This window comes from Malaclemys terrapin, chromosome 25, assembly GCF_027887155.1.
Source record: "Malaclemys terrapin pileata isolate rMalTer1 chromosome 25, rMalTer1.hap1, whole genome shotgun sequence".
NCBI lineage: Eukaryota > Metazoa > Chordata > Testudines > Emydidae > Malaclemys > Malaclemys terrapin.
Window position 1 is genome coordinate 10,158,452 of NC_071529.1, and position 12,904 is coordinate 10,171,355.

At 45.7% G+C, this 12,904-nt stretch overlaps 1 protein-coding gene across 2 annotated transcripts in view; it reads left to right on the forward strand.

Moving 5' to 3' along the window:
• FAM117A (family with sequence similarity 117 member A) overlaps positions 1-11,324 on the forward strand; it is a 30,228-nt gene extending 18,904 nt beyond the window's left edge. The window contains exons 3-8 of one of the 2 annotated variants that reach the window (XM_054014548.1): positions 3,212-3,307; positions 3,935-4,039; positions 4,430-4,564; positions 7,726-7,951; positions 8,343-8,496; positions 9,580-11,324. In XM_054014548.1, the coding sequence (XP_053870523.1) occupies positions 3,212-3,307; positions 3,935-4,039; positions 4,430-4,564; positions 7,726-7,951; positions 8,343-8,496; positions 9,580-9,922 (1,059 nt within the window). In that variant the 3' untranslated portion in view covers positions 9,923-11,324. The remainder of the gene's footprint in view (positions 1-3,211; positions 3,308-3,934; positions 4,040-4,429; positions 4,565-7,725; positions 7,952-8,342; positions 8,497-9,579) is intronic. The other variant, XM_054014549.1, reaches the window with a different exon arrangement.
• The last annotated feature ends 1,580 nt before the right edge of the window (positions 11,325-12,904 follow it).

Consider the following 12,904-nt stretch of genomic DNA (forward strand, 5'->3'; position numbering starts at 1 on the left):
TCCTGGCTGACATCTGATTTAAACTGGGAAAAATAATTGCATCAGTATCCAGCAAGATCAGCAAGCATAGAATGAATCTACATCCATTCAAAACTTCAAAAGGAATCAGCTCAGTGTGTCCAGTGCATCAGAGTTGGTTGTCTGCTACAGAATGTGGCATGGCCGACTGGACCTGGGCTGCTAGGCTGCACTTCTGTGCACCTGATTGCTTAATACTTCAAGCCTACAACTCTGCATGATTGTTTTCATATAATCGAATGTTTTCAACTTTTGTTTATACAATATTGAAAACTGAAATGAGTCACGAGCAGGTGGAACTTCCTTGAGAAAATATTGAACCAAAATGTATAGACATTCCAGTGTTCCGTATTATAATTACATACATTAGTAATATGCCCACTGCAATTTACATTTTTCTTTTGTACGGCTCTAAAGTAATCTACTGCCCTATGTAGCCACAATTTGAATAGATAACGAAGTGTAATGCGGTGTGCAGTAACGAATCCGTTTTTAAAATAGAAAATGCCTTAAACAGGGACTAACTAGTTTTCCCTAGAGTGGTAAAAAACACCATTTTATCTGCTAAAAAACACCTCTGGTAAATACCATGCCATCCCTGGAAACTGAGACACATAGGTTGTGACTTGCCTAGGTCACACACTAAACTTGTGGCAGAGCTTAGAATAGAGCCCAAGCTTCGTAGCTGCCAGTCCTGTGCCTTATCCATATCATGTTCTTCCACCTGTCGTCCCATTCTAACTTTTACTGAGATGCAGGATAATCTGTGGTGCTGTTCTGCAATTTACCAGACTGAATTTTTCAGTGTCTTCAGGCACAATGAAGCTGACTCCCTGGAACTTCTGGTGGTCAGTGCATGTTTACATCTTTCTTTAAATAGCTCCTAATCAGCTGTTTTGCAAAACTCTCTAGATCTGCTTGCTTAAGGTGGTTAAGTGAGATGCAGCTGCAGGTGCTGAGTGTGGGGGCGAGGATGGCAGCAATATACATGATTGGAGCTTGTGGTTTCATCTTTCTTGCTGCACAAAGCATTTTGTCCCTTTTCACTCTGAGGGGAAGTGGTTTTTGCCACAGTTAGTACAACAGGTTCTGTAATTTCCTTCTCTGCTGACAGACTTGGCCCTAGAGAGGTAGGAGGCACATGCATGCTCAGTCTTCAAGCGTTCCCACTCCTGCAGGGTTCTTTCTTCCTTTTTAGGCTCTGTTCTTCTGATGTGAGCCTTTAAGCAGTGCTAAGTACTCTGGTGTTAAGGTTCTCTAGCCCTTGGAGTGCAGAGCTCAATGTAGATATCTGGAGCCCACTAAGGTGGTGAGGGACCAAATGCTGCTTTGGAGTATAAGACCCCCACACCTACTCTGAGGGTCCAATAGCATTTTACAAACAACTTGGAATAAATTGTCTTGAATATCCTTCTTAGCATTGGTTCATAAGTACATGAAGTGTCCAGCGTTTTAAGAGGCTGAATTACTTTAACCCCAGAGCAGTAGCAGCCCTGGAAACTGCAGTTCAGGCATCCCCATCAATGTGTCCCTGCTGCTCTGACCATGTTGGCGAATGTGAGGTAGGGTCAGCCCCATTCCCATTCAGTCTTTGATCTGGCAGACACTAGTTTGTTTCATGGAAACCACTAAGTAGCAACAAATTTCAGGTGTTGCAAGGAACAGAATTCTTTGCTTATTTGAAGTGGGCAACTGGATCCAATCTGCCAGCATAAGAGGACTTCACTTAAGTTTTTGGTCTAGTACTACCCTTCCTATCTGCATGCCACATCAGGCAACAGTGGTGCTGCTGCAATCCCAAAGAGGATAAAATCACAAGCTTGTTGGTGGAAAAGCAGCATGCTAAACTGCCAATGGTATGGGTCCTAAGGAGTCCAGCTCAGCCTCTACTATTCAGTGAAAGTTGGGGCACTATTCAGCTGTATTCAGTTATAAAGCTTAATCTGTCAGAGGAAACCGTGTGCCTTTCTGGATAGCTTGTCTTGTCCCTCTGGCTTGGACTGTAACCTTTTAAGCAACTTTCTGTAGAGAGGATTTTGCAGCCTTAGTGACTCAACAGGCCTGTTTTAAACAGCTGCTGTTTTTGCAATGACCTCTCCAGGGAGGTCAGTTGAGTTGCTTGGAGAGAAACTGTTCTCAGGCCTTTGCACCTTCTGGCAGCTTGTCCAATGAGGGCTGAGGAGGAAATTAACATCAATCCCTCCCACAGAAATGGCAGGGAGGGGAATGACTTGGGATGAGTGGTTTGCAATGAGTTTAAATGTGGTGGTGGGGAAAATGACCGCTGACATATTTGAAAGTGAGGTACCTTGGGACTCGTTTCTGATTTCATGGATGAGATATTGGGAACTTAAGTTCACTGTCCAGTGCAAGGAAATTCACATGCTTCACCTAGCTGGAGATTGGCAAACCGTTTCTTTTGATGATTGAAATATAGCTGTCTCTTGAAAAACAGTTCTGTAAAATAGTGCTGAGGTTGTTTTCCCCGACAAGTTCAAATTTGCTCAGTTTACTGTCAGTCTGGCAGACTCAAACGGGATCTGAGTCAAGCCAGATTCTGGCATCACTCATGCATTAGACCCAATACAAGACTCCGGTAGCCAACTTCTGCTTTTGGTTACACGTATGAACTTCCACTCAAGGCTGGACAGGTGTAATGGGTAAGAAGAATCTGGCCTAGCAGTCAGAACGTAACAATTTGCTCTGAGCTGTGCTGACTCTGCTAGGCTAACATGAGTGAAAAGGAAAATACGTACATCACTCCCGTCCCCAGATCTGACTGGGTACCTGTGGGAGGCAGGAGATGTCGTTTGTACATGCCTGTTTTTTTCCTCTGGCTATGCATAGCAGTATTATTCATGACTGATATCTGAGCACCTGTCAAAAAGAGAGTCAGTGGCTTGAGTGGTTCTCTCCTTGCCTATCCCAGTGCAGGAAGAGGTAGATTCAAAGAACCACGAGTTCTAACAAACATTGCTTGATCTCAGAGTATTAACATTCAACTATTTTCTGATCTGTTTTACTATGCATAGTACTGAACCCCAAAACGGTTAATCCAGAGCTGAAGGAAAGACTGGAATATAAGTGTGGATGCACAGTACTTGTTCACTTTTCTTCCTAGGAGGCCTTATCCCCTGCCTAGAAGACAGTAAAGTTGGTGGGTGCAGTCCTAAATAATCTCTCTTCCCTTCAGACTCCAACGTCCTGGCACGAAGTGGAAGTCGGGAAGGCCACTGCCAGTACTCATAAGCGTTCCGCATCTTGGAGTAGCACGGATCACCGCAGAGAGGTAAACAGATCCCCTTCTGCAACTTAGCAACCAATAAAAATCTTATCATTATGGACCATACCTTGTCCATAAAGTGGGGAAAGCGGGTATAACTGAAGCTGAGATATTAAACTCCCATGTGCACTCATTAGCCCTTAGTTTGAGGGCTGCATGGCCTAAGCAAATATTCTTATTGTGTCCATAAATCTTACACGGCAGGTCAGCATGCTCTTCCCACCTCACCCACCCTTTATTTGATAAACTGCAAGTCCCTCCTCTAGCTAGCTTCCATTGTAAGGAGTTTGACTATAGCTCAGGGCATCACTTGCAGAGAGGCCATGCCCATAACACTAACCCTTGGGGTGAGCTCCATTGAGTCCTGGTTCAAAGCTGATGCTGTAAATGGAAGACTAATATTCTTGGACCCCTGGAAAGGGAAAGCTGTCTACACCCTTCTAAAATGGGGGAGTTCACTATTAAACCTTTGGAATAACTTCCCACCCTCTGAGAAATGTCCAAGGTTTGTTCTAGCGTGACTGAATGTGTCCTTCAGTCTTGTAGGGGGGAACACTGGGGAAGGGATGGTGAATTTTGGTGGTGAGCCCTGTTTTCTTGTCCAGTTCGATATATGCTGAATTTGTTTGCTAGATTGCTAAACTGAAGCAGCAGCTCCAGCGAACGAAGCTAAGTGGCAAAGAGAAGGACTGGAGCTCCCCACTCCAGGGGGATCACGCTGTCCTTGGATCAGTCAGGGTACGTTTCATGTTTCCCCTCCTTCCCAATCTGTTTTGCAGTGTACCCTAATGAGCCTGGGGAGCACAGTCCAGTTCTGCTGCCGGATTACAAATCCAGTTTCCAAGTGGTTCTCAGTTTTGTTTAAATTCTAATATCCAGTGTGGTGGTGGTGGTTTTATAAAAAAAAAAAAAATCTTCCCCACATATCCCTGAAGGCTTTGGACTGCAGTCAATGGGTTTAATATACACACTCTCCTATCAAGGCTTTCCCCAATCAGCTGGCTTCCTAGAACATCCTGGCTGAAAATTCAGAGCTGTGGGATAGACACAGCTGTGCTGGGAGATCTGTATGAGTTTGTGTGGCTGCAGTGGACCCCTACGCCTCAGTCTGACTCTGTGTTGTCACAGGACTCACCTCCTGGACTCCCTCCTGCATCTCCTGTTTTGAGGCTCAGCCCCTGCTTACATAGGAGCCTGGAAGGACTGAACCAGGAGCTGGAGGAGGTGTTTGTGAAGGAACAAGGAGATGAGGAGCTTCTCAGGGTGAGTTGTCCCTTTGGGGTAGAATCATAAGTATCAGGCTGGAAGGGACCTCGAAGTCATAAAGTGCAGTCCCCTGCACTAAAGCAGCACCGAGTAAACCTAGACCATCCCTGACGGGTTTGTCCAAGCCTCCAACAATGGAGATTCCACAGCCACTTTGGAAGCCTATTCCAGAGCTTAATTACCCATCTAGTTAGAAAGTTTTTCCTAATATCTAACCTAAATCTCCCTTGCTGGAGATTAAGTCCATTTACTACTTGTTCTGTATTCAGTGGACATAGAGAACAATGGATCAGTCTTCTTTATAACAGCCGTTAACATTTCTGAAGATTTATCAGGTCCCCCATCATCTTTTCTCAATACTAAACAAGCCCAGGGTTTTAACTTTTCCTAATAGATCCGGTTTTCTAAACCTTTTATCATTTTTTGGTTGCTCTCCTCTGGACTCGCTCCAATTTGTCCAGATCTTTCCTAAAGTGCGGTGCCTGGAATTGGACTCGGTACTCCAGCTGAGGCCTCACCAGTGCTGAGCAGAACAATTACCTCTCATATATGACACTCCTGTTAATACACCCCAGAATATTAGCCTTTTTTTGCAACTGTCACATTGGCTCGTATTCAGTTTGATTCACTGTAACCACACATGCCCCCACAGGTTTTTCAGCATTACTACCACCTAGCCCGTAAGTCCCTATTTTGTAGCTGTGCATTTGATTGTTCCTTCCTAAGTGAGGTATTTTGCACTTACCTTTGTTGAATTTCATCTTGTTAAATTCAGACCAGTTCTCCAATTTGTCAAGGTGATTCTGAATTCTAAGCCTGTCCTCCAAAGTGTTTGCAACTCTTCCAAGTTTGTCACCTGCAGATTTTGTAAGCATACTCTTCACTTTATTATCCAAGTCATTAATGAAAATATTTAGTACCAGATGCATGACTGACCCCTGTGGGACCTCATTAGATATGCCCTTCCAGTTAGACTGCAAACCATTAACTACTACTCTTGAGTATGGTCTTTCAGTTGTGCAGCATCTTTTAGTAAGCTCATCTAGAGTACATTTCCTTTGTTCGCTTATGAGAGAGTCACTTGGGACTGTATCAACTAAAATTAAGATACGTCATGTCTACAGCTTCTCTCCTAGCCACCGGGCCAGTAACCCTGTCAAAGACGGGAATTAGGTTGGTTTGGCATGATCTGTGCATGCTGGCTATTCTTGATAACCGTATTATCCTCTAGGTGCTCACAAACTGATTGTTTAATCATTTGTTTCAGTGTCTCTTCGGGTATCGAAGTTAGGCACACGGCTCTAATTCTGAGTCCTCTGTGGTCCCCTTTTTAAAGATAGGTGCTGTCTTTGCCCTTCTCCTGCCATCTGCGACCTCACCTGTTTCTTCCATGAGTTCTCAAAGATAATTGCTAACGGTTCTGAGATTGCTTCAACCAGTTCCTTATGTACCCTAGGATGAATTTCGTCAGAATTCGTTGACATGAATACATTATCTAAACATTCTTTAACATGTTCGTTCATTCTCTGTCTTGACTTGTTCTTTCCCCCTTGTTTTTAGTGTTGAATATCTGGCCACCTTTTTAGTGAAGACTGAAGCAAAACAGGCCTTAAACATCTCCGCCTTCTTAATACCATCAGTTAATAGCTCTTTCTCTGCTAAGTAGGGGACTTACGCTTCCCTTCGTCTTTCTCTTGCTCCTCGTGTATTTAAAGAACCCCTTCTTGTTGCCTTTCGTGTCCTTTGGTAGGTGTAACTCCTTTTGTGCTTAGCTTTTTCTGATTTTGCCCATACATACTTGTGCTATTCTTTCGTACTCCTCAGCAGTTTCTCCATGTTTCCACTTTATGTAGGATTCCTGCTTGATTTTCAGGTAAACAGCTCCTGACAGAGCCATATTGCCTCTTGCTATTCCCCCTGTCTTTCCTTTGCATCAGGATAGTTTGCAGTTGTGCCTCTAATAGTGTCTCCTTGTGAAAATGCTAACTCTACTGAACTCCTTTCTCCCTTCATTTTCTTCCCATGGAACTTTACCGAAAAGTTTTCCTCGGTTTGTCTGCCCCCCCCCTTTTTTTTTTAAACAAGCCCATTGTTTATTCTGCTGCTCACACTCCTGTCCTTTCCTGGGGATCATTAAATCCATCATTTTGTAATTGTAGATTTTTAAAGATTTAGGCACCTAACTCCGATTGGTTTCAGTTGGTGTTAGGTGCCTAAATACCTTAAAATCCAACTCTAAGTGACTTTCACATGGTCACACAGAGTCTGTGGCAGAGCAGGGAACTGAACCAAGGTCTTTTGAGTCCCAAACCACTGCCCTAACCACTTGTTCATGGGTTTGTGTTTGTCATTAAAACTATAGGAAGCAACCAAGGAAGTTCTGAAACTCTTACAATTGCTTTGCCAATGGATGTTATGATTATCTGCTCATTTGTCAGCTCTCCACCTTCTTACTTGGGCCCTTTGGGTATGGAACTTCATCCCAGAGCTGAGCCATAAAGCTGCCCCTCTGCTCCACATCCCTCTTCAAACCCACTGCCGCTGTGACACTTAAGAAATCAGCCAGTTAACTACACTGTTGAGAATATGCACCCTCATTTTAAAAAGCATATTAAATGATGGTAGTGTCCCAAGGTCTCAGTCCGAATCAGGGCCTCCTTGTGCATATGTAGAAGTCCCTACACAGAAAGCTTTTAATCTAAAGGATTGTGCCTATACCAGTTCTGCATAGTTGCCTGTCCTTCCCCATTTGTATGTTGCTTGTCTAAGATTACATAAACTCTTCAGAGCAAGGGTTGTCTTTGTATTGGGCCAGGCTCTGTCTGTGTCCAGCAAGGCCCTCAGCCTGACTAAAGTATCCGGACATTGCTGCAGCTTAAATATTGAATCCTTGCCTAAGGGGGTGTGGCATTAAACTGGCAGGGAGAGGGAATTTGTCTGAAGGCTAGTAGAGAAATGACTCTCTAATTCAGCACCTCCATGTGTTCTGGGTGGGTATATGATCTGCCCTTGCCTGTATAAATCCCAAAGTGCATGGTCTGGAGCAGTAGGATTGCTTCAGTCCATGAAGATCTAAATGCTACTTGTAAGTTCTGCCTGCCTGTGTGAAAGGGGGCTGAGGTTGGGGGTTTCTGTTCATTAAGCTTTTCTCCCTCTAGATTCTGGATGTTCCAGACGGCCACAGGGCACCAGCCCCTCCCCAGAGAGGCTCTGAGAATCTTCTGCTGCTGACTCTGGAACCCAGCAGTAGCAGTTGCAGCAGCCTTTCTCTTTCCCCATCCCCTTCTGTGCCTCTCCGATCTTCTCCACACACCCCTGCAAGAGCAGCTACAGAGGAGCTTTCTTCTGCCCTGGACGAGCCACTGCCTGACCCCAAGGAGAAAGGTAAACGGCAGGAGCTAGGCTCAGCAACGGCCTTCTCCCAGCATAGGGAGATATGGGAATGTGAACGCATTAACCCTTTAGTGTAGCAACCCAGCTCTCTCCACCTCCAGTGTCTTTTGAATTGGGCTTGTGGGAGCCCAGAAGTTAAATAGGAGATGGGGAGAGTGGGGTGGGGTGTCTTTGAGTAGGTGCTGGAACCAATTAGAGTTGCAAGGACTCTTATGTGCAGGGTTTTTTCCCCTCAATCACTTGAATTCTCAGCACCAGGCTAACGGAGGATACAAGTTGGTAATTGAATGCAGTTCTGGTGCCAGGACTTTTTAGGACACTACTGTGATCTCAGGGAGCTTATCCGGTGTTGATTTAAAAGGACTCTGTTGAATTCTTCTAGAATCTTCTCAAAAAAGTCTTCCTTCCCTGCTAGAGGATGGTAGTCCCTCTCCAGTCCTGGCCTTTACCTCATCTCCTCGACCTAACCACAGCTACATGTTTAAACGGGAACCTCCTGAGGGGTGTGAAAAAGTCCGGGCCTTTGAAGAGGCTTTGTAAGTATGAGAAGGGACGATGTCTTGAGGGAGAGTTTAAATGAGTGTGCCAAGGCTTATGCAGTTTCCCTTGCCTACATTGTACTGCGTAACTGTCGCTCCCCCCTCTTGCCCCAACTCCAAGGAAAAACTCTTGGGAAGTATACAGACATTAGATGTGCTGCCCTCTTGTTGGGTGCAGAAGCAACGAACCAGAGTGCTTCTGACACACTGGAGGACTCTTCTGTGAAGACTAGTGGCGACTGCCTTCCCACCACACACACACAAGCACTTTGCGTACCTAACCAACATGCCCGCTTGGCCCTCAAATAAACCAACTCTGCTTTCCCCAACCCCCAGCAGGATGGAGCTGTTGACCTTACCTGTGCTATTAGCCACCCTTCCTGCTCAGCCTGCTTGTTTGCTCCCATAACCACCCACAGTTCCCTGGATGTTTGCTCCTGGTCAGCCTGTTGCCCTTCTACTGGTCTCCAGTTCTCGGCTCAACCATTGAGCTGAGAACTGTTAGGAGGGCAAGCAAGAAGAGGCCAATGAGGCTTCCTACCATTGTCAAGGGTGACTTGGATCTCATTCCCTCTCAGGCAGGTCTACACTTAAAACGCTGCACCACTGTAGTGCTTCAGTGAAGATGCTACTGCACCAAGAGCTTCTCCTGTCATAGCTACCGCCTCTCGTGGAGGTGGATTAACTGTCAATGGCAGACCCCTTTGATGTAGCACTGTGTACACCAGGGGTTAGGTCAGTATAACTGCATTGGTCAGGAGTGTGGATTTTTCACATCCCGTGTGGTGCAGTTACCGATGTACATTTATAGTGTAGACCTATCCCTAGAGTCTTGGTCTGCCCAGCTGCTCGGAGCCCTCACTCGTTGCTGGCCGAGTGCTTCCTTTGTGTTTCTGAAAGAACTAAAGAGACTGTTCCCTGCCTGGAAAGTGGCCAGCTTGTGAAGGGTTAAGACAGTAGGAGTCTCTGCCCTCCCCACAACAAGCATATACTATTAAAGTGGCAATTGCTTGAACAGCTGTATGCGCTCTGAGGGCTCCATTCCTAACCCATTTCCTTTTGTTTCTCTCCCTCCTTCAGATCCCCCAGCCCTGATCAGAATTTTCTGCCCTCCTGTCCTGATAAGAACAAAGTCCACTTCAACCCAACTGGCTCTGCCTTTTGTCCGGTCAGTCTGGTAAAGCCTCTCTTTCCAAACATGGGCTTCCTGTTCAGAAGTTTCCCTACTACCCCCAGCCCCGTGCCACCAGGCACCTTCACCTCCTGCCAGTCCACTGCCCCAGGCCCATTCCTTGGGTCGCGGAAAGACTCCGCAGCAGATGGCTTTCGCGAGGTCTCTAAATCGCCTCCACTGAACTTTGAACACTGGAAGCGCACCCAGACAGAAGAGAGTGTCCTCTTTCATAGCTCTCTTGTGGTCTGAGGCCGTTGGGAGACCCGGCACAGCAAAGCATCTGTGGTTCTTCGATGCATCTTAAACAGCCTGTGGTGCCTTGAAGTTGGGACTTGAGGGTTAGATGGGCAGCCCTGGGATTGAAAACCACAGCAAGTTTCCTCCAGAATGATGGTGAAAACTGTTAAGTACAATGTGCCACAGGACTCTTTGCTGCTGGAGTGGTTCCTTTCTTCGAGCCCCCCAGTACTTAAAGCACTTTCCTCTCCTGTGTTGAAATGTCATTTTTTTTTCCTGTATGATTGTTTTGCTGTCAAAGAGCAGCTGGGACACTGCTGCTGGTGGGCAGCATTGTAATTCAAGCTACCTGGCTCTGTAAATGAAATTCCTTGCTGCAGGTATTCAGGGGACATGGGAGTTTCCTAGCACTTCTCATCCCCACAGTTGTCAGATGGATTTCCTGCACCCAGAGGGGAGGGAGGCCAGTAGCTTGGCTGCCTCCTGGAGAGCTGGTAGAACCTGGCTTAGCTGATTCCAGTGATCTGAATGTATTGGGCAGAATTTGACAATGAATCTGCACTCTATCAAAGGCAGCTTGAGCCACTTAGAACACCCAAAATACAGACGAGAAAGACGTGAGGGGTTTGGAAGTGAACTGTAGACAGTTCCACTACTGGATATCCGAACCCTTTGAAATAGCCACCTAGAGCTTTCAGGAGCCTCTTGGAATGCCTTGCTGATCAAAGATAGAGAATGCAGATCAGATACCTGCCAGTGCACCTTCAGGGACCTCTGTTTGCAGAAGACCTGTACTCTGGGAAGCTTCTTCCATGCCAGAGGATGAATAAGGAGAGAGGTGCTGCTGTGGAGCTGTCTGCATGGCTTGGTAGGTACCGGAGGGCCTCTCAGACCCCCACCGCCTTTTTTCAGGGGAAGAAGATGGAAATCGAAGTCCGAGCAGCATACAAAAGGCTTCCACGGAATTGTGGAAGGTTGCTGCTAGTAGAGATGTTACATGCTGCTTTCCAACTGAATGCTGTAGACAACCTGACTGGTTCTGGTATTGTTTGCATGTGCAGGGGTGGAGTTGGGGATCAGAACCATTTTGTCTCACTGCAGAAAACCTTTATGCACAGACATAAGATCATCCTAACTGGGCTGGAGTCTGAGATCTTGCTAGACCCAGCGATGCTTATCCCAGCACAAAGCCTTATAAGGTGAAACTATAACATGGGGAATTTGGATTGTAATGCCTCTTGAAAATGAAAGTATTTGATTTGTGTTCTGTTGCTAAGGCTCTGGGTTGTATTGAAGAAGCCTATTTTCTTGTATCTGATGTAGAAACTCTATTTTCTTCCAAAGACACTATTTTTGCAGCTGTTTGAAGTTTGTATTTTATGTATGTATTGCAAAGCTTAAAGGAGGAATGTTAGCCTTGGAGTTTTTCTTGTCTTGTGTTCAGAGTTTTTTGCAGATCTTGGTGTTGCCAGTAAAAAAAAGTAATTATTATTATTATTCCAGGTATCCAAAGCTCCTTTTCTCTTTCTTTGGGGTTTGAGTGTATTTAGTCTAGACTGGAATCTTTGCATAGTTTAATCGACAGACACTGAAATGACAAATAAGCCGGATCGACTGTATTTTCTGCTGCAATGGCCTCTATCTGTTGATAAGTTACCGTCAGCTTTGAACGTGGGCTTGCCAGCAAAGGGAGTGGTTCAATACTATTTACCACTATCCGCTAGATGTGCCGTAGCTCCCCTGCAGAGCATGTGCTAGGCAAGAGACTCACTAGTGTGCTATACCTCAAGTGGTCCTTGTACTGTTTTTAGGCTTAGGACTAACTTTCTACATTCTTGCCAGTAATGGGAAATAGCAGCTAGTGTTAAAATTGCTTCTCTGTAATGTATTGAAGATGTGTGCTCATCTTAGCAGTATGAATACAGCTTCTAAATTAGGCTGTGGAGAGGAAATGCAGCCAGCTTGGAGGAAAACGCCTACGTACATAAACTCTGTTTTGCAGCTCGTGCAGTAGGATGAAGCAATCTACTTCACATTAACTCCCTGAAGTTGGTCGTGGCATTTTAGTGCTGCACAGGGAGAGCTCTGCAGCTGTTGGTAGCAAAGGCTTATTGAAAACATGAGAGGAACCTCACTAGGCCAGGTAACCATTTACCCAGTGAGCTGGGGAAAGCTGCAGGCCTCAGCTCAGAGAACATGTCAGATTTATTAGAGGAAAGTGCAGTGAACAAGGTACTGCATTTCTTTTGAAACCTTGAGTCCCTCTGTCCAGCTGTTCTTAAATCAGAATTTGCTATTGCAGTGGGGGAACGCTCTGCTACCAAGGAGAGTTCCAAACTGCTCCCAACTCTTCAGCGGTTACCACCTTCTGATGTAACCTCAGTCATGAGTTTGAGTATTTTTGGCAGGGAGAGATGGGGAAGTCTTTAAACTAACATGCCAAGTAGCCTTAAAAACACTTATTTTTGATTGCTTATAAACGTGAATTCGAACAATCTCTTCCTGACATTGCAAGTCACTCCATCTGCAGCTCTGCCAACACCACAATCTCTGACCCACACCTGCCCTACTGCAGACTCTGGGGGAAAGGTTGTCCACCAGGCCAAACTGTGTGGAGAAGAGAAATGGCAACTAGACACCAGGAAGCAGACCTGTACATGTGCTGCCCCAGGAATAGCGTTCTTTGCTGTTAATCTGTAAATCCACCATTTAACTCCAAATAGAGTGGGTAATAGTGGGGCCTGTTCAGAGCCTGGCAACCTCTATCACTCAGTGCTGTGGTTTGAGACCTGTCATGGCTCCTAGGATGTGCTCTGCTAGCTGTATGATTCAGGGAAGCAAGATGGAAAACTGGCCTCCTGCTGGAACACTAGGCTTCTCATAAATTGCTAGTGAATTCATTTCTCCGCACCCCCTGCCTGCAGACTGAATGACATGCTTCACCCCTCTCCTCCGGTGTGCAATTAAAACGTGATGGGGTGCCCTGCTGGAGTA